Raw genomic sequence first — 24054 nt, forward strand, 5'->3', positions numbered from 1 at the left:
AAAATATCCGTACACACAGATAAACATTTTAATAATAAGGCATTTGCACGATGATGCCAAAGGTATCTAATGCCGTAGGTATTTTGATATGCTTGTACTTTTCCTTTCTGTTCAAGTCTGCTTAACACTTCTGCTCCACATTTCAAGAGGAATGGTTGTACTTTCAATACAATATATGAGATTTGTATTTAATTTGCAGACTCAGATTTTACATACATCCTATCATGAGCTAGCTTATTACCTGTCAAACAGTAGCCTAATAAAGTAGTTCAAATTAGCTCTCAGCAATGCCAATCCACCATAACGAAATGACAATGTCCTCCTGCTCTATCACTACTGTTACTTTTGTTTCTTTGAATAAAACAGGGCTAACTTGCATTGAAATGGAAATACAGCCCAATAAAGTTGTTGTTAATATGCTACTGCATTGATACCAGTGATAAGACACTGAAAAATGAGGCAAAAATATGTGAAAATTGTAATACAAATAGATCAATCTCATTCTTTATTTTCCCATGCACAGAAATAGCTTTTCAAAAAAATATACAATGACAAGTTCATTGAACAATCTAAGACAAATAAATAATTTCATAAGAAACATGTAGAGAATCTCCTATATAGCACTAATAACCCCAAAAAGACAACAAAACCCCAAAGAGGTTAGTTTTTGATGAACGCATGGTAAAACTAATGCTTTAAATTAACAACCAACTTTTTTACTATTGATATATTATGTCATGACTTACTCAAAAAAACCTTTTCCTAGTTTGATACAGGAAGAGCCCACACAACCTTAACATTTACAGTTGACCTAGGGGGAATAACCTAACCCTTTAGCTTGGTCTCCACAACATTGTCTAACAGAAGGGGCAGGGCTAAAGTTACACATGGCATTTAATTAACTTTGTCTCCCGTCTTCGTCAAACACTTCCACTTCATGTAACCAGTTGACCCTTATCCTTAATAGCTTATGTTGTGCCTGCCAAGGAAAAGTGTATCATGTCTCTGGCACAAGGGTGCTGTTATATCTCGCAGGAGTTACATTGATATATTAAAATGTTATCCGGAGCGCACAGCCTGACCATTTAATGAGACATGTAATACATCAGAATCCAACCTGCCGCTACAGAATGTAACATACTTAAAATATCTGTCTGGATATTTTGTAACATTAAAGCCTCCCAGACAGACTCCTACTGATCTGTGCCTTTCTTACTGCAATACTGATAGTTTCCATCATAAGAAGAGTCAGCAGAATGAATACAGCTGTCGATGGCAACACAATACAGTTATTAAACAGATGTTCCTACCCAAACCAAAATAAATAATACATTCATAATAATAAATACTGAAAGACTAAAAAGCATAACAGGAGTTTGAGTTGAAGTTTGAGTCTGAAACGATTCAGCAGTAATTGTGAGGCGTAGTGGAAGAGGTCAACTGGCAGTAACAGATTCTTAATGAGCCAATCTGTGGCAACAGAGGGGCTCTTGTCTGCTCCAGTCTAAATTGTTTAGCGTAAAATATTGTTATCATACACCGTCAGCACCAAATCATGTGAAATGCAGGTTGTGGTCACATGTTCATATGCCCATGGCTTCACAATCTCCTTCAACGTTTGTGTTTGCTCTATGTTAAGACTGTCTGGCAGCGAAAAGTGCAAGTTCTTTCTGATCAGTTCTTAGGGACTGATGTATATATGAATATTAAAATGAAAGAAAACGGGTATTATTATAATAGTAAAAATATAAAAATAACTTAGCAATATTTAACATCTTCAATTTATTCCCCATATAACTGTTCATTAGTGCACCACACTGACTACCTCTGGCACTGCAGTAAAGTAAGTTGGATATATGCTACAGGACTTTGGCTACTCCATCTCGAGCAGAAAAAAATCCTTCAAGGTCCATTTAAGTTTACTTTATGTTCTTCAAAATGTCCTAAAAGCCTTCTACTACTGTCCTTTCTCTTGACCTCTGAGCTGCACTGACAAACTCAGTTGTTTAAGACGCCTTGTCTCGTCTGGCAGGGCTATAGAGCCCCCCATCTGTCAGCAGGCGGAAACTCATTCACCTCCCCGACTTCAGTGTGTGACTGCTCTCCCAGCGTGAATGTCAGCTTGTATCTCATCCGGACCTTTTCCTGCAAAATACATACACATTCACACACTCAGACTGGCAGTTTTAATAAGCTGGCTCGAGCACACAGGATCTTGGCTATCATCTGTGATCATTATATCCATATGGCATAATAGTTGGCATGTCAGATTGAAAGAAGAAGGGGGAATTGACATGACCTTGAATATAAGTAAAAATATTGCTGCGACAAGAAAGTGCTCTATTAATTAAAATGTTACTGCTTTAATAAATGTATGAACACCATAAAAAGCTCCAGGCTGAGCTCTACCTTGAGAGGATTGGCAAGCAGCATGACCTGAGTGATGGCAGCAGGGGGAAGGATTGGGTTAAAAGGAGCCAGCTCTGTGCCTGAGGGTGGTTGCAGTCTCACTTTCATCATCTGAAGAATGAGCAGAACAGACATCCATGAGCATTAAACGGAAGCAGCAACCCATTTAAATGTCATTTCCAAGGAAATGTTTGACTTAATGAGTTGATCGTCTGCCAAAGTTAATTCTTTGAAATATAAACACACACCACGTAGCTTCCACTGCAGTAATAGTGATATCACAGGGGTAAGGCAAGTTTTTACCTTGGGCACAGCAGCCTGCAGAACAATGTTACTGACAGGCAGTGGAGCTGTGTTAAGCATGGATGCCACCATCACAAGTACATCAGGTCTACCTGCTGGACAGTCGGTGGCGAAATGCAACAGAACACGTACGCCGTTTTTGTCATACGCCGTCACAGGACACACTTGACCTTAAATGCGGCACACAAAGGGGAACAGTAAAAAATGATTACTACGGTGATCAACAGCGCAGTCACTCAATCCACCACCTCTTTCTAAAAGTACTAAAATTACTTTCAAGTAAACAATAAAATCTTGAAAGTCAAGACCAAGTGGTATTTAGGAAAATATTGCGCAGTTTGCTGTCGTCACCACCAAGTGGCAGTGATGTCTAAAGTTCAGTTTTCCAATGACCAACCAGATTCAAAACAGGAGAATGGTGTTATTTTCTAGAAATATAGAAACATACATAGACTAGTTCTCTAAACCTACCTGCAGTTATAGAGACATGGCCTCTTCATCCTGGTGTTTTTTACTCTCTCTTTATGATAGTCATCTCTACAGGAAATTCTATAAAAGGTTGTGAGATTAGGCCTTTATTTCCTTTTAGACTGCCATTGTTGAAATGGGAGACCAGTTCCTAAACTCAGCGCTTGACAATAATATCAATAATAATAATAATATCTAATATACAATATTATTCAAGCCATGTTCAACTTTTGAGGATATAAAGCCCATTTGTCATGTAGGATAACTATAATAAACATTACACCTGATTAAATTCTAACTGCATAGATGGACCACTTGCAAATCCTTAATTGAAACATAATGGACCCCAAATCAACTTCATAGTTGATTCATTTCTTAGTTGTAGGTCTACAAAGTTGCAGTTTTAATGTCCTTGTATATGTATCAAATACTTTTCTGTCAACCAATTCCTACATAAATTATGAAAGGCAACTAAACAAACTGTTATACTCATAAAATAAGAAGAAAGAAAAACATACAGCCAATTTCATGGAACTCACTTGGCTTGATTGCATCCAAAGGGACAAAGACATTAGCCAGGGACACCTCATGTCCCCCGCCTGGACTGGCCTGGCTAAGAGGGAGGATGGGGGACAGAGAGCGTAACAGTGGGCTGTCATCTACCAGACTCTGGGCAGGTGGGGGAGTGGAGCCTCCCAGGAGCAGTGAGGTGGACGTGGTGGAGGTGACGGCAAGACTGGAAGACAGTGTAGCAGGAGCGAGCAGATCCTCACTCTTGACCTGCAGGCTGCCAAAGTCCATCCCACTGGGTGTACTGTGTGGATAATTAAAGTAGACATTACAGGCCCCATAATTCTTACACTTTTAATGACCGACATAAACATTGATAACAATTATATAAAAGAAGCATGATGAAAAAAACCCTAACGGAAATTTCCTAACAAACTCTGCTGGGTCAGCTTACATAATCACTGGTGAAATGCGACTGCACTTTGCTTCACTTAAAAACAAATACAAATCTCAACCCCCTGACATCTTAGCAAGTGACAGCTAGAACACTGCATCATGACCACTTCAAAAAATGCTCAGTCACAACCCCTGCATTTTGATTAAAAGGAGACAATACAAAAGGGCTCTTATGCCTTTAAATCTAATTTAACAATATTCGGAAAACGTTTAATGGCCTTCTGAGGATCAGTTTGCAATTTGGTAATCAGTGGTTCGGTCGCACTTAAAAAGTCATGTCACAGAAAAGAGAAATCACTGTTACGCATCTTAGTGGGCTGCAGTGCATTTTAGCTAGAGTATTCAAACACACTTTTCAAATGCATCATTTTCTAAAATTGCTTATAAAAACAATAAAGCATCCAATATGTTATGTGTGTAGGATTGGTGTAGATCCATATTCCCTCCCCAGTTTAATTTGTGGCAAAAGAACTACTCACTTTTTAGGGCTGCCAAGATCCAGCAAGGCAAGGTCTTGTAGATTGTGAGTGAGAGAAGAGGACAGCGAGTGGGATGCCTCAGGTGAAGTTGAAACCTGCTGTGATGGAGTGGCTGATGAAGCACGCAGGGCCATGCTCAATGACGGAGCAAGAGCAGCTGGAAAATTGGTAGTCAGCACTGAACTGATGGGCTCTTGGAATGTGAATGGTGTTGTCGAGACAGAGTCTGTAGAAACCGGAGGCATGGAGAACACAGGCCCAGGGTAGCTCAATGCAGAGGCGGCTGTGGATGTAGATGCAGTGGAGCTAACAGGAGGTACCATCACAGAGAGGGCATCAGGAAATAATGAAGGTGATGAGAACGCAGGATCCGAAGACGAAGTGGTGTCAAAAAGATCAAAATCTTGACTGGAAATCTGAAATGAATAGAAAGAAAAAAACACACTGCTATTACCAATAAGATAATACTTGACATAGTAAACACTATTTCAATTAATCTAACTACCTGTAATGATGACGCATGAGTGCTCAGGCTGACACTTGTTGATTTATTTGGAACAGAAACAGGTTCGTTGAGGCCTGCAAATGAACATAAAGTGTCAAAAGTTCTGTTTCCTTCACAAATCAGAGCAGAATCCAGTGTGACTGCAGCTGTTGATTCCTCCAGAAGTTACAGCTCTGCTGCCAGCTTTCTACAGCTGAGCAGCGTCCTACAACATGCACAACATTTTTGCTCAAGTTCAATCTACCACATGAAAAAATTGCTTCATGGTGCATGTGGATACAAGGGAATTATTTCCACTAGGCACATTAACCACAGACATTTAATTATGTTGGATTTCAGAATATTTTCCCATTAAAAAAACTGCTATTACTTTGCTCTGTAAAACATGCCATATCAATGTAAACAAACAACAGAAAACAATCAAGGACATTATATTCCATATCACCTAAAGATAACAGCTGTTCGTCCAGCAGAGAGAGTGATGCAGAGGGTGCGCCAAGGCTGGGGGACTGAGAATCACCAGCAGCAGAGCCACACAGCAGGTCAGCAGGAATAGACAGAGAGGATGTCAGGGGTTGCTGCTGTGACTGAGGCACGCTCTGGTTGTCCAGACCCATCAGGTCAATCAGAATCTCTGACTGGTTTGTTCCTGTCAGAAAAACAAACAGTGAGAAAAAAAAATGTACGTCACACTGACAGTGTCCATCCATCTGTCAAACTAAGTTCAAAGGGTCGCCCAAACACACAAACAAAAACAATCACAAAAACGTGGAGCATACAGAAAGTTTTCATATATATCCCTAGTGGCTGAGGCATGCAGGTAGTTTTGGGTTTGTTTGTTTTTTTGTTGAGATCTTTTTTTGCTGAGACCTCTGCTACATCCTGATACATATCGAGTAACATTAAACAAGCTCAAGAGCTCCGTTCATTACCAGCAACAGTGTCCCATTTGCTCAAGATAACAGACCTCACTTTGAACAGCTATCATCCATAACTAAGGCAATTTGCACAATTTCTGGCAAGAAACCTCAGTTTCTAGCAAAATTGGAAAACCTTTACTGCAATTTACAGTTTCATATTAACAGATCTAATTTAATAAAGACTATCAGCTCAATGCCACTAGAGATGAAAACCAACTGCTGATAGTTGTGAGGGCAGGGGCGGATCGTTTGTATTCATTGTTATGTAGGCACTATGCATCTTCACACATTTGGATGCAGTATCTCAAAGCAGCAGCAAAGACTTTTGATTAAACAATATGGTTCTTGTGTATGACATCCACAGCTACATTACAACAACTAGTAATATATTCTTGCTCTTCCTTCATTAACTGTGGCATAACAACAACCTTGACACACCAAAAGTTATACTGTTGTCATGACTTTCAGTCATGTTGTTCAGTCTCAAGAGCACCTACAGGGATGCCTTGATTTTTAACATGCTGTCTAGGTTTGGGTTGCAGCACGTTGAGTTAATAAATCGGTGGATCGCATGCAAATGTGCAGTGCGTCACACTTGTTGAAAGAATAGGCTAAAGAAACTGCAGCGCGATATATGTGTCAAATCCAAAACATGAGTATTAAAAATAACATTAAGATTGAGTTAATAATCCAAAAAATACAGCAAAAACACGTTTGTCCTTTTGCATAAAGAAAATCAGAAAAAAAAAACATCTTTTCAGTGCTATCACACACTAGTTTTAGTTCCAACTCATGACGGGTGCACGGCTTCATGTGCTACAGGAATTAAATTTGAATTCAAAATTTAAATGGAATTTAAAAGCTGAACGATACATTGTGAAGCTACGTCTTATTGGTGTCCGTGTTGCTCCCAGCTGCCAACATGATGCCAATGAAAGACACCCAAGCCAGAAGAATGACTTCCAAATCCAGTATATTCACTGGACATGTACATTATATGTAACTTACAGCTGATGCGTCTTTGCACATTGCATACATTTCCATGATCTATGGTCTATTGCCTTAGCATTTATCATGGTTATATTATAGATTATTGAGCTGTGATACACACAAAATGGAAGCCTTTTTGAAAATATTTCAGACACTGCAAACAGCATAGATTTTACGGTTTGCTGTAATCACACAATAACAGACGGTTCTTTGTTTCAATCAGTTAGATGTACCTTGTCTGACTGATGATTGTGTTCGTTGTGCTTCTTCAGTCTCCCCATTGATGGTCTGTCCTTCCACAATCTTCTTATAGGAATTTATGACATGGGAGAGGTCATCACTGGCCTGCAGGATGTCTCCTGATAAGTGCAGTTTAAAAAGGTTACACTCAGGTGAGATTTATAAAATCTTTGAGATGACAACAACAAGATAAAGCCACATCTATCCCCACAGTGTTTGCTAAAATTAGGAACTGTGTGTTAGTGGGCATTCCGGTCTGACGGGATGTTGGCCTTAAGTGCGCACATGACATCCCTTAATCATGACCAATCCATTTCATACAAAAATGAGGACAGTGATAGTGAGTCATCAGCATCAATAGGGCCAAATTCCAAGATTTCTCACCCAAGCTGCTGTCATTATCCTCAGTCTCAGTGGCGAGTTGAAACACTGTTTGCCTGAGCTTGTCGCAATCACCATACAGCTCCTGGAAAATAATTTAAACCCCCAAAAAACACACAGAATATTCATAAATTCACATCAGAGAGACTTTAAAGACTTTGTGCTGTTCAGAGTGTAATTCTTGACATGGTTTAGGAAATTAGATTAAGTTCTTCTAAAACATACTTGCTATAAACTTGTAAATCTAATGAAGGACTGGTTTGTCTCAGAATGAGGGTGTTTTCATTTCTTCCCACAAGATGAAATCCAACAGTAATAAATTACTTCCCACTGATCAGGGACCGTATAAGCTTGGTGTACACTATTGTAAGGTCAATAAATTCCACAGAAATATGTAAAGTTGTTTCAAAAGGTCAACTGAGCCTCATCTGATGAAGAACGAACCTTAATGAGCTCCTTGTCTCCGTCTGTAGAGTCTTCAGGGCTGAAGTGAGTGAGCATCTCATTAAGGAGTTTGACGCTGTTGTTGACTGCCTCCAGTGTGCTTTTCTGCTTTGTCACCTTCTGTGCTCGTGCCTCGTCCTGAAAAAAACAAAGGAAAGTATAAACATAAGCTTTGATATGACATATTTATTATATCATCGATATTCTGTCAGTGCAATGTGTAAACTGTTATTTCTTGTTCTGCTCTGTATATGCACCAGCTATTGCATATGTGTCTGTCCTGGGAGAGGGATCTTTCTGAGGTTTTTTCATCCCCCCCATTTTTTTCCCCGCAATATGGCAAGTTTTTCCTCACTCAAATCGAGGGTTTAAGGACAAGGACTTGTTTAAGGATGTCGTTCATTGTACAGATTGTAAAGCGAAGGCAATGTGTTTGTGATTTTGGGCTACCTAAATAAAATTGATTTGACATGAAAACTGAGTGTGAAGTAGCAATTTGCTTGGAATTCATCTAGAAGAACGGCCCTAGAGCATAACGATCAAAACATTTAATTCACACCTCCTTGACCATGTTCTTGATCAGTCGATTGGCCTCTTGCAGGTCTTCAGGCTTTTTGCTCTTCAGCAGCTCAGCTAATCGCTGGGGAGAGATGTGAGAACCACCAGTGAGTACACACTCGATATTATTTCCCACAGACTGCCAAGACACAGGCAGCAAATCCATGCCAGCTCCCAGACCCTGAAAAAACAAACTTGATCCATAGATCAACACAAAGTAAACATGCAGTCATGACTTGTTTTGGTTCGCTGTTGTCAGTAAGGTACTGGAGCATGGCATTTTGTTGGACTCTACGATGCAGTGCCTTTAGTTACTGATGCAAGAGCAGGAGAGGGGAAGAAAGAAGGGTTGAGAGAAATATCTGCTTCCTCTTCTGATCCTTTAAAACCTCTCATGTACCAAGAAGATACTCCAGTCAAACGTCACTCTCAAGAATGACAGAAACATCAAAGTATATGGATATGACAGACTGGTTCTCCTGGATGATTGTGTGATTTGTTTTAAGGATTTCATTCCTAATAAAAAGTGGGCCGCATCCATACAGAAAAACTAAAAGAGCAGTTCAACACTTTGGTAAATACACCTTCTTGTTTACAATCAATGCCGTGCCAATGAAAACAATTAGTTGGAAATCTGTGACAGAGATAAAACAAGAGAAAGAGAGTTATCTGCAGTTAGTTGCAGTGATTACACAAACAATATCCAAAAATAATTGTTCTCACCTTGCTTTTCTTCTCATCATCAAACACAGGATTCTTTGGTCGCGGAGATGGTGATGGTATTAATGTGGCATCAAGAGGGATTTCTGGGTCAACTAAGACAATACCTAAATAAAAATGACAACAGAGAGCTATTCTAGTCTGAAGCAGACAAGCTTACAGCCTTCAAGTTGATCAAATCACTTTAAAAAGGAGTCCAAGGAAGAACACAGTAATGACTGAACATTTTTGGATGTTATCATTACACATTCATATTGTTATTTATCTTATAAGCATATTTTAACAGTTTTTAGTGGTTGTGGTCTCACCCTGGGACTTCAGCATCTGATACGCTTCACAGATCTTTGCCTCGTCTGGTAGAGAGACAGTCCAACTGTACATCATTTCGATGACTTTTGCTTTCACTTTCTCTGACACTTTGTCCCCCAGATACTAAAAGATAACAGATGCACAGCTTAATATGACAACACATATCAGTTCAGGTAAGCATATTGTCATTAGAGGGGGTTTAAAGTTTTATGGTACTTACTTTGGGTGAAACTACCTTAATCAATTCATTTAAAAACCTAAATTTCCCAACTTCATTGTGAAACCTTCGCCCACAGTTCTTCATACAAGCCTCAAGAACCTGCAAACATGAAAACCAGCCTAAATAAATCTCCTCTAATTGTTCAATTTAAGCTGAAGGATGTCAAAAAAGGAAATTGAACAGATTACACAACAGACCGTTAAAGCTTGTACTGCTTCCCACTCCTGAGGAGACTGAATCTTGTGCGCCAACAATCTAACAGATATTTGTGGGCTGAAAAATACGACAGAAAGAAACAATCCATTACAAACTGACAAACAAAAGCAATCCAGAGTCAGGGTTATAATTAGTGGTAGAATATAAGTAGATCTACTCAAATTACTGTACTTAAAAGGTAACACAACGAACTTAACTGGTTATTGAACAATCTCAATTTAATACAGATCCTTCTTGATCATCTAAATGAGCAAGAGAGATGATCAGCTGGTCTGAATCTGAGTGATCCAATTTAAATAAGTAATAAAATGAAAACTATTTTAATAGTGGAGTACTGAAGATGAATTGAGGAGTCTCAATAATAAGTTGATGGTGGTGAATGAATATCCTCACATTACTGACTTGAACAAGCTGTCTAGCTGGCTGACGTACAGTTGTATGTTGGTTTCCATTATCATTTTGCAATGAAAATGGAAACCAACATACAACGGACGACAGGGGAATGAAGGTACCAACATTTATTTATACTTCATTTGTACACAAGGACATTATTATTTCTGATTATTTATCTAAAATTCTTTGATTGTTTTTCATTAAAAATGAGTATAGCATGATTTAGTGCAATTCCAGTTTTTATTTTAAAGTTTTAACAATATTTTGATGATTGTTGGGATAATATTGCAAGTTGCAATTATGTAATGGTAATGGAACATGGTAATTGTGACATTACATTTTCATGCCATCATATGCCTAGTCAAGAATCGAGATAAAAGCTCTCTGCTCCACTTTTAAGTATGACTTCCTGTGGCGCTCAGTGGTGCATCTAGGAGCAATCAGTCTCTGGCTGAAGGTGCTCCTCTGTTCGACCAGAGCGTTGTGGAGAGGGTGGGAGCCTTACTGCAGTATCGCCCGCACCTTCGACAGCATCCTCCTGTCTGACACTGCAGTCAAAGAATCCAGCTCCACCCCCACAACGTCACTGGCCTTATGTATTTATCCTCTATTTATGCAAGGGGACTGTTTGATAAATTATACTGTAATAACCTCATTTAAATTTTTCACTAGGAGAATGTTCACTGATAAAATGTGTTTGTCCTACTTGTAAGATTTAAGGTAAATCTAAGGTAACGTGATGGGGTTACAGTTTGTTTAGTGCCATCTTAAGAGTTTAAGGGCATCCTAGGGATTATCATAATAACAATGTAAATCACAATTACTTTTGCTGGGATAATCATGACCTAATATTCGCATATCGTCCAGCTTCCAGTCACTTTGAAGACTGATGTTATACCAGCATACAAATAGAGATTAAATGAAAATGATGTTGTTGCTTTCTTTAGGGGATATTTATCAGCAGGCTGGGAAGGTAATTCTAGGTTTTTCCTAATGTACTGGCTTTACTCTAGAATATAAGATAAAGCGATTAATTTATGACAGAGAGGGCAGCATTACGCTATAGCATTCAAACAACAAGAGACAGAAGTATGCCCTACCTAGAATTAGATTAATCTTGACCTTCTACAACTTAACACAGTCATGCAATTGTACTAATAATCCAATAATATGTCACACTGACACTAAGAGGTCATTCTGCGGCTTTGTGAGTGTTTTACTTTCAATACTTAACATATACTTAAAACATTTTTGCTGGATTTAGATTGCAGGATTCTAACTTGTAATGGAGTATTTTTGCAGCGAGGTACTACTACATTTACTTGTGTCATTTATTGAGCACTTATTCCACCACTTCTTCTTATAACATGCTTCATAATAAGCCCTGTGTGTTTGCCACAATTAGGGCATATATGAGCAATATTAGATGCATGTGATTCAACGTTATGGGTGAGATTGAAACAATGTGACCACTTTACCCCTCTAGCTCCTTATTGACCTGGTCACAGAAGCCCATTATATATTCCCAGTCTTCCTGCCTGTTGGAGGGATTTGTGGCTTTGTCTGAAAAAGAGAAAGACATCTTGCCAAAGGATACAGGTAAAAAAAAAAAAAAAAAAGAGGCAATCCTGTCACTGGGCGGCTATTAAAGGCTGATTATACATGGATCATCGATTGACTCGAGAATCAGACTCTATCCCTTCTGATTCCACCTTACGACAGACGATGCAGATAATACGATCAGGCGTTTTCTTTTCGTCTTACGTTATGAGTTTTCTTTAAAAGTCCCAAAACAGGATCCAGTTTTGCTTCTGAAAGACCTGTTTGAACTTGGATTAAGTTAACGCCTGGAAGTGTTCAGCCTTGAACCGCGGGGAGAAAATGCATAACATTAAAGTGGGTCACCAGTAAAATAGAGCGCTAACATTTTTTGGTAAGCAGTTACACATTTCGATGATAAAGCCAGGACACAACTGAACCAAACATGAAAGCTGGTTTTGGCTAGCGCCAGCAGCTGTCTGTGTTAGCCACTTTCTGACAACACACACGAAACAGCATGATAGTTTTCACATTCAGCCATGTCACGAGAGTCCGAATAACGTGTCGGACACCTGCAACCATGCAGCACACACGTGCACACCTCTAATATGAATAAACGACGTGAACGGAGAGTTTTAGTGTGAACTTACTGAGCCAGGACTCCAGCGACTCTCCATCATCCGCCATGTTTGCACTCTGTGAGGCAAACAACGCGTGACTGCTGCTGCCTTCACGTGCTGTCGGACAGACGGGAGTTGGTGATCGGTTGTTCGTGACCCACTGACGTCTTTCCTGGTCTTTCTCCACTGATGAGATGCGAAGGTATGAAATATGCTATACCTTTTTATGCTAAAGTCACATGGAACATTTCTTTGCCGCGGATTGCTGTCTTCATCTAGAAATCTTTCTCCCTACTTTTATTAAAAGGGGCTATATGTAAGAGTAGGCCACCTGTTGACTTCATTCACCAACAGACAGGGGCAGCATATCCCCAAGGCAACTGCTAACTGCTACTAACTTGTCCACTCAGTTAGCCGTGCAGCTAGTTGGACTATAGGGGGAGTCTTGGTTTTTATACCACTTTCACAGGAGGTGTTAAGGTTTTCAGGCCCAGGGCTTGCTGGTTAGCATTGTAATGTCATTCTCTGCAACACAGTAGTAGATGTCTTCTAAATAATGTCCATTTAGTAACTACAATTTGAAACAAAAACCCTTTAATTTTGCAGTAAAATATTCAGGCATAAAAATTGGCTCATCTCACCCCATTCTCCCCTAAGACAGCATCGTGTTAAGAAATCCACCAGCTGCAATGAATAGCAATGAATACACGCTGAACATCATTAAGACAATATTGGAGCTGGTCTCCCGCTGTGTGTGATCACATGTTTTTTGTCATGCCTTGTTACCTGGCACTGCACCAATTCTTCACAGAGGGAGCTAAAAGGCAGCATGTACCCTCTTCCCAGGAGTAAGATGAGCTTGGCCTTGCCACAGAAACGTGGCACCATCTATCTCGGTTTAGTCTGCTCCCCTCTGAGCTCACAGGTGTGACTGCAGGGAAACAGCTGGAATCTTGTCCCCAGGACACGTATTTTAACGCCACGGCATACCAGGTGGCTCCACACTTCTCAGCTCATAGGACAGATCAGGAAATCACTGTAGCCTGTAGTTCACCCCATGTGAGCTTCTATGGAGGCAGACAGAGATTGGAAATAGTTTCCGGAGCCAAGCGTCATTCAGACGTCAAATCAAAAGTTCCCTAGGGTACCTGCTCAATGCATTCTACAGTCCCTGCACCCCAGCCAGCTCCCTTTGCTCGTCTTCCAGGTGATACTTCCGCTTCTTCACAGCGCAGTCCTTGATGCCTTGCTGCTGAGGCCCGCTCTAATGCGCCCACCAGGACGCTTTGTAAGGGGGTGAGAATGACAAGATGTGGGGGTGTTTGGATTAACGCCAGTACATCCAGACGTCATCATCAGCTTTGTCCTGGTGCAGAGCAGTCTGCATATGATCACATTTGTCCCCACTGAGTCCATTTGAGGCTGTATCTCTCTTCTCACACTCATCTGCCACATTCTGTTTCTACTACACGCTACATGACAGCTGCAGAACCCTCTGCTGTCTCTCATATTTTTGCAGAGCAGCATCTCTGTCCACCCACACTCTTTACCTTTGTTTGGTATTCCCCACTAACACGACTCTGCTCTACTTTGCATTCTGAGCGTTTGGGATATCAGGGTCGGCAGAAAGCTCCAAAGAACATGAGCACATCATGATTTCATCGCTAACACGGCTGTTACGAGGCCAACTCTGACAGCTCCTGAAGCACAGAGGTGCATTCCTACACAGCTCTGGGCAACACCTGTCAGCTTGGCCTTTTAAGGGAATCTTTGGAGAGGATGGGGCCAAATCTCGAGGTAATTCAGAATTAATTTAGAGCGTCCAGATTTCACCTGCTACATCCTCTTGAAGCCAGAGTGAAACTGTGAGCATTAAGGCTGGTATGTGGAGAGTTCCCAATTTTCCAAAACTGACAGTCACACCGACTTCAAGCAGGTGAGACAGTACGAAGGGTCTGAACCTTTCTTTCAAGCTCTCTGTGTGACCTTCCTCACACATTTTTTTTTTTCCATTAGGTGTGGAAGTGGCTCCAGAGGGGTTCTTGTGTTTGGATTGTGTTCTGCCTTTTACCTTTTGACTCTTAAGAGCACATTTCTACTACATCAAGTCTTCAGCATAGTTACAGCAAAAAACCTGAACCCCCCTCAGCACGTAGTCTGCTCTACAACATCAGAGCGATCAGTGTGCTCAGTACAACTCTAAACTTCATGTTGAGCCTCTGGTAAAAATTTAAAGATGGAAAAGTAATCAATAATTAAAAAAAATGTTTTTTGTTTTTTTTTGTGTTTGTGTTTAAGCCTACACAATGGGCCACCACATGAGTCTGTGAATGGTTGATTGATTCAGTCTCAGTAGGGAAGCGGTCTTAGGCATCCATTCAACTGCAATACACTCAACAAGTTTTTAGATGTGGAAATTTGAAAGGCAGCCTCTGTTTTTTCTCTCTCTTGCTCTAAAAGTAATTGCTGTTGGAGATCTTGACGACCCCCTGATGTGCCTGTGTGCACCCAGCTCACAGAGTGTCTGCAGGATACACAAGGCTCTCTGGTCCCTTTGGCTCATCTTCCGAATCTCATGGCCTCACTCAGTATTTCTCATGCATACATATGCATATACAGATAAAATGAATTTGATGTAAGACTTAACAAATGAATGCACTCTCTCAGAAGGGTCCGTCAAAAGATCTTTGCAGAAACCTTTATTCCTGGGTTTCACAGATTTGTTTAATCATGGCTATTTCAAGTCTTTTTGGAGGCCCCATGGTGGGAGGATTTCAAAGTTTTTTGATTTATTTTTTAGAAATACAATTATGCTTTACAATTTCCAGAGTTGACTTAAAGCAGAGCAAAATGGTGAACATAGCAATGGGCACTATTTGAAGCTTATAGGCAACATCATATTCTTATCGGAAGGTAGAATGTTTTGTCATATATAGCAGAAGTTAAACTCATGTGTTGTTTCCAATAAAAATAATACAATTAGTAAACTTTAATGTAGGATTAATTTAGGATTTTGGTCAGAAACTTGATGGTGTTTTATTTCAGCATGGGGGCCCCCCGGTGGCTTCAGGGGCTCTTTGCAGCCACATAGTCTGCTTATAGCAAGAAACAGCTGCGCACAAGCAACAGTGGTTTGTTTCAAGCGTACCCGAACAGTTTTGTCCTTGTTGTAGGTGTGCAAAGGTGGTCTGGTGAGAAATCTAGGAGTTACTGTGGGTCCGTTGCCAGTGTTGTAAAAAGCACCTAAAAGTGATAAGTAAGTATATTATCTTAGTAAAAGTGAAAGTCACTCATGCAAATAGTACTTGAGTATCAGCCTGGTCAATTATTGGATCTGACATTCAGCATTTTTTCTGATTATTCAGAATCAATACTTTCAAAATCCACTCTCTCTGATGCAGCATACAGTCTGCAAAGTAACTGCCTCAAAATGTTACGGAGTGGAACTGAGCGGTACCTCGAAATTTGCTTTAATACAGTACTTGTGTTAATGTGCTTAGTTACATTCCATCGCTGTGTGATGTTCAACTGTAGTTCTAGCAGAGTCTAAAGTAGTTTGGTGTTTTAGTTGTGTACTGTCTCTGTTGGGATGAACGAAATGACCCAAGGATAACTGCTCAAGAAATCTCCCAGTGCTTGACCTCAGTGGTTAAAATGAGGTTGCAGGCCTTTGCTGAGCAGCTGTCCTCCTGAGGGAGCTGACATGCTCAAGGCTGAGTCAGGAACTCAGCCAGCGATCTGACCTACTGATAGTAACCCCCGATGAAACTCCTGGTATTGTTGCTGAGAAAAAGCATCATCACTATACTGATGTCTGAAAACTGAGGGAATTTCTGCTCAGTTGTGACTTCAATTGTTCTTCTTTAAAGTGGAAACTCTTTTGAATCTTTGTGTTATCCCCTTGAGATTCTATTACGCGAAGTGTAGTTGGAGTAACGAGTCCGACTTGGTGGACCACCACTTTATTACACTGAACCTAATTGATGATGCACTCATTTAATCTGTATAGCTCTTCTTCCTGTGTGGCCATGCGGTGGCACTAACTGCTCAGAAAAGATCTTGCAGTCTGTATTTATTATGCCTTAACATCTTTACCATTCAGTGAGTGTTTGTGTTACTTTTCACCGTGGTCCTCAGCACTCTTTGTGCATGGCCTATGTGGTTGGGACAATTTAATGGAGTTTTTTTTCTGTTCAAGTCTATTAGCTGAAGCAGGGGAATGACAAGGGCAATCAGGCTTATAAGAAGGTTTTTCTTATTTATCTATTTTAAGACACAATAGCAGAATTGTTTTCTTCCTCTCTTAGCTTGGGACTCAGCAGAGAAAATGAGTGGCCCTGATATATCTTTTGTGTTTAGAGGCCACTTCACTGCGTTTTATACACTGGAAATGCAACCTAGAGGGAACTTTATCGTGTTTTCTCTACCATACAATCAAGAGGATCAACATCCCCCAATCGACCAGTGATAGAAACACATGTTCGGTGTTTTTTGCAAATAAAGTACAAGACCACAGACCTCTCAAAGACATTTTGCTGTCTCTGCTTTGAACCGCATTACACAAATTTAATTTTAAAATCCTCACACATCCATGCCATCTCGATCTCATCCATTATGTGATCTCATAACACCACCAACCAATTACATATAAAGTTATGCACTGCTTTGAAATAATGAAAGACATCTGTGCAGACGACTGACTGGAAATATGATAAGTTGATAAGATGTGTGGCCATTAATCACACAAAAAATTATTTTTTTCTTCACAGTTTGTAAGATGTAATGTAGGTGCTGCACTCTCACTGAAGTTACATAGTGCAAACACGAGACAGAGACACCATACACTTTGTTACAAGACATTGTATCATCAGCATGATTTTAAAGCTGTTACTGCAAGGTTAAAAAGGGACATAATGTTGCTTTAAGTGGGACGATAAAATGATTCATTATTTACTTCACTGATTTTGAAAAACGTGTATTTTACTATTAAAAGAAAGCCCATTTGATTACGTCCCACAATGCACACACTCACACAAAATGTTTTTAATTCACATGCTCGCATTTCTCAAGTATTTCCGTGGAGCAGCACACTCATCATATGCTGCTCCTTTCAGCAGTGAATCATCACGTACATACACTTACGCACAAAAAAAGAACATTTTTAGGTGAGTGCTTTCTGCATATAAGATATAATTAAAAGGTCCCACCTTCAGTGAGAAACATCCTGATTAGTTTTTAATTAAATACAGTTCAATTATCCACGCGAATTGTTGCATTTCATATCTCAAGAAGCATTCCTGAATTAAAAATCAAGGGAAGTGGTTTGCCCTTTAAACCAGTTCTGTTCTCTCAGGCAATAATGAGATGAGACGTAAACGAGGAGGAGCAAATGCACCCAGTAGAAGTTTCACATCAGCTGATATTGACAACACAAAAGTTGTGCTGGTCAAATTATATCATTTGACATCTAATTTGTTTGAAAATATGCAAAGTTATGATCATGGAAAATATGAATCTAGAAATGTAGTTTTAAACTTTCTTCAAGCTGCATGCTGAACCAAAATAAAAGATTTTTACTTTTCACAAAAATTGAGCTAAAAACAAGATCAAAAACCCCATTATTAAGATTGATACAGTACATTAGGTAGTAACAATGAAAAAAAAACTAACTTATCCAGCAACTCAAAGAAGGATTCTTGTAAACACATTACTTGTTGGCCTTCTCACCTGACATCTCCTCATTAGCTGTTTTTGGCAGATGTGTTCAGTGGAAGTTTTTTCAAAACGATTATCGACTGCCACCAAACTCAATCAGCAGTACGACTTACAACACAATAGACCCCCACCTAACCCTATTTACTACACGTTCGATCCGTGCAGACTTGAGGAATAATAGTCCGCTGTGCTCTCCTGTGCTCTGGCCACTCTGCGTCGGTGTAGCACAGCTCTGTCATTCAAGACTTCTTCCCTTTGCTTTTCACCTCATCAGGTACAGTTACTTTCCATCGTTGACCGGTGTCACGTAATTCTGGGGGAAGATGCCGGTGTGCCCTTTGCACGCTCCCGTCCACCAATTGTCATCAATTTTATCCAGGACCTGAATGATCTCTCCACGCTTGAAACTCAGCTCACCCTTCTCCTTAGCCTCAAAGTCAAACAGCGCCTTGACTTGCATTGTCTGCATTTGAAAGAAGATTGAAAAGTTTTTGTTGTTATATCCATTATTTTTTAAATGTCACAAAGAGGCAGTATTAATATAGCAATGTAATTCCTAAAGTGTTGGACAGAAGGAAAGCTTAAACATAAGTCAGAACAGAAGTGAAACAAGGCATATGCTCCCCGGCTCCACCCTTTGGTCCGTGGCCACTTCTGGCTCCAAAACGACAGAATGACAACGGGTGTGATGCCAAACTGGTGGCCACATACATTCAAAACTTACTCAAAAATTCCTTATAGAATCTTCTGAAAAAATATAGAAAAAAATAATTTGGTATAGCCCTAGAAAACTGTATGATGTGTGTGAGCACATATGTGTGCATGTGCTGTACGGTGAGATTAAAAGTTTATCTTTAAGCCTGAAAAAACATCCACACCACATCTTTCACTTAGTCACTGCTCTACGCTGCAGTTTCCGTCATCTCAGTTGTCTCAATTTTGAAATTGGAAGATCTACATTGCCATGACAACTCGAAAATATTTCCATCTACTGACAAACATCTTCTAATATGATCAAAAGTTTCAGAGCAGCGTTCAAAAGTGGAAAGAGTTTGACAAATATGTGCATGTGTTATTCACTGTCAGCCTTTGGGTGCCGGCCTCTGTCCTCTTGGTCTGTACAGCAGTGTTGTTTTCGTCGACGATGATGATGACGAAATTATTTCGTTGACGCCCCTTTTTTTCATGACGATAATGAGACGGTGACGAGATAAACATGGCTCTTTGATGACTAAAACATGACGAGACGTGAATGAGTTCTCGTTGACGAGAAGAGAATGGACGTAAATGTTGGTGTGTGGTCTGTCAGACGTTCAAAATGGATGACATTTCTGCTCAATGTTTGTCTAGCAAGTGGACAGCCGCTGAGGCCCGGATGCTAGTGTCTCCTCGGTCTCTGTCTTCGTTGTTCACTTGCTGTTGTAGCAGTAAGCCAGTGACGGTCGCTACTTTCAAATTAAAAGCCCCCCGCTAAGACCCCAGTTCTAAACTCAAATAGGGTGCAATGTAAAGCTTTTATTTTGAAGACAAATTCGTTGTCACTTCTTTTTTATTTTTTTTAGTTTTTTAGTTTTAAAGGAGTCATCACCCGGAAATCTCAATTTCTCTCGTTAAATCATGCATATTGGTGTTGGACCTCTGTTGAAACTTGCCTGAAAAGCTGGAGTTTGAAAGTGGCTTATTTTTTTCGCTTTGGCTCTTTTTCCGAACAGGAATAGCGCACAGTAGTGCGCGTTCCTAGAGCACGAGATTTTGACTCTGCTCCTGTGGTGACGTTACCACAGGAGGCTACTTGCATATTAAGCATCGGCTCACAGCCGTCCTCAGCCAGAGTGAGCACGCCGAATCTGCTTATTTCTCTGTCATTTTCACGCCATACATCGTCACCGCCAGCATTAAAACTCAGGTCTTACATGTAAAACACGAGTGTGACGAAAAAAAAAAGAATTTACCATTCAGAGACATCCTGCTGTAAACGTGTCTCTTCCACCGTCTCTGCCTCTTCACTCTCCCGTTCAGGTTCCGACTCCGGCTCGTACATAAATGCCTGAATTCCGTAAGGTTCGTCATTTAGTGTGTGCGCCATGACAGGGGGCTGTTTATGTTTTAGAGTCCGTGTGTGCATGCAGGCTCGCCCCCCATTCCGGCTCTGTCCTTCCTGCAGCCAATCAACGCTCACCTCATTACATATTAATACAATGCACATCCGGACCGGTCAAAACCTCGCGCATAATCTTGTGTGAGAAAGTCGCGGTATGAAAAAGTGTCAGAACAAGCTCTATGTTTGATTTTTTTAAATTATTTTTTTTCTAATAAGTTTTGAGAATTGATCCAAAGCGATCCAAGAGGGACTGGATATGTAAAAAAACCAGGTGATGACTCCTTTAAGGTTCTTTTTCCAAAACGACATGCCGAAATTAAAAGCATGACAGCTCCCACATAGTTTGAGACTCAGGGATGTGCTTGATACCATTGGAAAGGTAACACCCTCAAGCTTTTTCTAGATGTGTAAGTGTGATTCTATGACATACTGACACAGAGTTACAGAGGTTGGAACACAGGTTTTGGTTTTCGTCCAATTCAAATGTCAATAAACTGACTAAGATATAAGGGTTCAGGTATGTCTATGGACACAGCAGACACAGTGAGGCCATAGCTACAGGTCTCAGCTTGCTACACTCAAAATTTGAAGTCAAAAGACTAAAAAATAGATTTTTCACAATTTTTTTTCTAAAGGCATGTCTGTGCGTTTTGCTTGGGTCCTATTTTTCCAAGAGCGCCTACTGAGATTCAGAGGCTTATAACTTGAGAACCCCTTTACCTAGAAACATAATCTTGCCCTGGGGTGTCTTGCTGGTTCGACATTTGTAGCTAGTTTTGGGTAAAATGACATGGATATTCCCATTCTATGAACTCTTGGCGAACTATGAAAAAAAATTGTGGCATGACGTTGTAGCTGTGGAAAAAGGGAACACTCCGAAGGTATGTAGGCATTCTTGCTTCTTGAGGTAGAGGGCTCTTTCTAATGTTGTGTCGTGGTGAGTTTAGAAGGCAATTACATGGTCTGGAAATAACTTTTTTGGGCTTAAAATAATCACAACAGTCTCAGCTTTCCAACAGTGAGTATATACTGTTAAGATCTGATGCTTAAAACTATTAGCAAAAAAACTATTCGTTTTTACGAAGGGTGTTCATTTAGTGAAGGGTGTTCCTATGTAGGAACAGTGTTCCTTAAGTGGTTAGGTGTACAAAACCATAACAATCAGCACATATCAGCACATTTCAACAGTTTCTTCATGAATTGATGCCCTACTTCATCATACAAGAGTGTCACACATAAGTTGTGAAAATAGCAGATCTACAAGTTCAACACATTGCAACACATTGTGAGCTTGTAGATCTTTTTATTGACCTAAATTAATTTGATAAAAGACTATACTTCTCCTTTTGTTTTTTGTTTTTTTAACTTAAACTGACTAAAACTTGACTAAAACCTGTTTGAGTTTTTGTCGACTAGAACTGGACTAAAACTATCACATATAGAAATGACTAAAATTTGACTAAAACTAAAAAGCATTTTAGTCCAAAAGACTAAGACTAAGACTAAATCTAAAATGGCTGCCAAAAACAACAGTGGTGCAGGCTCTTGAGTGTGCATGTTTGCGCCCCCTGTTTGTGTACATGTCTGACCTGCTGCATCTCCTTCATGTCCCGGAGATAGATCGTCTGGCTGCGGGATACTGAGGAGCTGCGATGATACTCTACCAGTTGGTTTAATGAGTTGAACTTTACCACCCACAAGAAATAGCGTCCTGCTCCGTCACGCAAGACCTTGAAGTGCTGCACTTCACTGTCGTACCTGACGAGGATGAAAATGAGAGAGAGCAATGACATTTGTGAAACCTGGAGGAGTTGTTGTTGGTAAAAAACAGTAAGTTAGTAAGTAAACGGAACTTTCTTTTGTTTTTTGATCAAGGAAAGCTACAAAGGGCAACTTCAGTAACTAAAGGCTAAAATCTTTCCTGAAAAAATTCAAGGAAGCAATTCAGATTTGATTGATGGGGTGTGACACGTGATTCAAAGCAGGAAAACAAAGTTAAGTTTAAGTTGTGTCAACCTCGAGATTTTTTTATTACTGACCTTTATTCCACCTTTATCTTAAAGAGAAGGTGAGAATGAAGTCCCGGCAGTTGTGCGTGTGTGTTTCATCGTGTTACATCATTGCTGATGACGAGAATCTGAGGTCCAAGATCAAATGAAATGCACTTCTCACATTCTGTTTATCGCACGCAGCCAGTAGAAGGTGACAGCTTGCTCTGACAAAACTTTTAAAGATCAATGACCCTGCAGTCAGACTGACAGTTGACGGACAGTAGAATTGTTTACCCAAAGAAGTCACCTTGAACAAGGCAGGTGAGTGACAAGGCAGCGATAACAGCACTCTGTCTATGGACGATGGTCCGTGCAGGAGATAGAAATATGTGGTCAGGGGGCGACCTCATCCTTATCGGATCTGTGTCTCAGCCTCAGTGTTTTTTCTCTGCATTTATGATAAAATGGCCTTAATGCCTCTTCCACACATTTAGGTTCAGTAAGCTAAATGTCACCCAGTCAATAAAAGACAGGGCAGGAAATTGATAAGGTTTCATTGCCGAACTATGCAACTTCTTATCAAACACCACAAATCTGGACAAAGATTAGACAGTTTTTCAGAATTTTTTGTTAAATTCTCAAGGTATAATGTGATGCTTTTGATGAGCCACATTCACCGCGGCTGGTGAGTACAATTTGATGTGGATCAAAAACTTCGGACCTAACTGATCTGAAAATGTGTCATTTGATATTGCATTAGGCTTGATTGAATTGAAGGGGTCTGTTGGGCCTTGGCAGAGGTATGAGCTCTACTGAGTGACTAATTCAGTTAGCAGTAAAGTTGCCTTGTGGCAAGAAGTTCCTGTGAGTTGCCTCACAGCTGCTGGGCAAAACTGGACTGAGGCGCTGCGGGATTACAAACAGCAGCACTCTCTGCTCCGCCTGGGTTGCAAAATGTAGATACATATATTTATTCAGTGCCTTATTAATGGAAATCAAACTCTGTTTCCACGTGTAATGTCAAAAAAATAAACTTGAAGCTTTAGTTATCGTTCAAGTAAGGTTTTGCTAATGCTCGTGAGACATGACTGAGATGTCAGCTGCATAGATAAAAATTAAGCATTTCTGTTGCATCGAAGTGAAAAACACATCTGACATGCTCCAGACAATCAAGGGAATCAAGTAAAGTGTCTACTAACTAGATCTAACATTTCTATCAGGAGTGAGAAGAGCTCCTTGATTGGTCTATAAATGCCCACATACACTTGCATATGAACTCACACTCCACAGATCTTTTCAGTAATATATGATTGACTAATTGAGCAGCACCAGGCTGACCAGATGGCTTAGTTTAAGTGGAAACTGACAACTTCTAAACCTAGTGTTTCCAAGTGGTAGTATTTTTAGCAGCGCTGTGGCAAACACAACCATTTTCATTTTACTCGGATCAGCATTACCAACAAACCACGACAAAGCGTGAGTTTATTCATAATGGAGCAGAAAGAGAAACAGTGGCAGGCTCGGGGCGCCCTGGTAACTTGCCTGGAGGAGCGTGCAACCCATGTAC

At 40.2% G+C, this 24054-nt stretch overlaps 2 protein-coding genes across 2 annotated transcripts in view; both read right to left on the reverse strand.

The window, feature by feature from the left end:
• Positions 1-476: 476 nt before the first annotated feature.
• gga3a (golgi associated, gamma adaptin ear containing, ARF binding protein 3a) lies at positions 477-12826 on the reverse strand. Its single transcript, XM_030431398.1, has 17 exons — positions 12711-12826; positions 12000-12084; positions 10110-10185; positions 9913-10011; positions 9692-9815; positions 9387-9490; positions 8665-8745; positions 8106-8243; positions 7665-7746; positions 7274-7399; positions 5576-5779; positions 5131-5204; positions 4626-5041; positions 3720-3994; positions 2713-2882; positions 2410-2520; positions 477-2145 (listed from the first exon to the last, which is right to left on the reverse strand). Exons 1-17 carry the CDS (start codon positions 12745-12747, stop codon positions 2035-2037), a joined length of 2313 nt encoding a protein of 770 aa, XP_030287258.1. The 5' UTR covers positions 12748-12826; the 3' UTR covers positions 477-2034.
• A 4380-nt stretch (positions 12827-17206) lies between these two features.
• The window catches only part of grb2a (growth factor receptor-bound protein 2a), a 31129-nt gene continuing 24281 nt past the window's right edge, over positions 17207-24054 (reverse strand). The window contains exons 4-5 of the mRNA XM_030417329.1: positions 22086-22254; positions 17207-18858 (exon numbers count right to left, since the gene is read on the reverse strand). Of these exons, the coding sequence (XP_030273189.1) occupies positions 18676-18858; positions 22086-22254 (352 nt within the window). The 3' untranslated portion in view covers positions 17207-18675. The remainder of the gene's footprint in view (positions 18859-22085; positions 22255-24054) is intronic.

This window comes from Sparus aurata, chromosome 1 (assembly GCF_900880675.1).
Source record: "Sparus aurata chromosome 1, fSpaAur1.1, whole genome shotgun sequence".
NCBI classification, from domain to species: domain Eukaryota; kingdom Metazoa; phylum Chordata; class Actinopteri; order Spariformes; family Sparidae; genus Sparus; species Sparus aurata.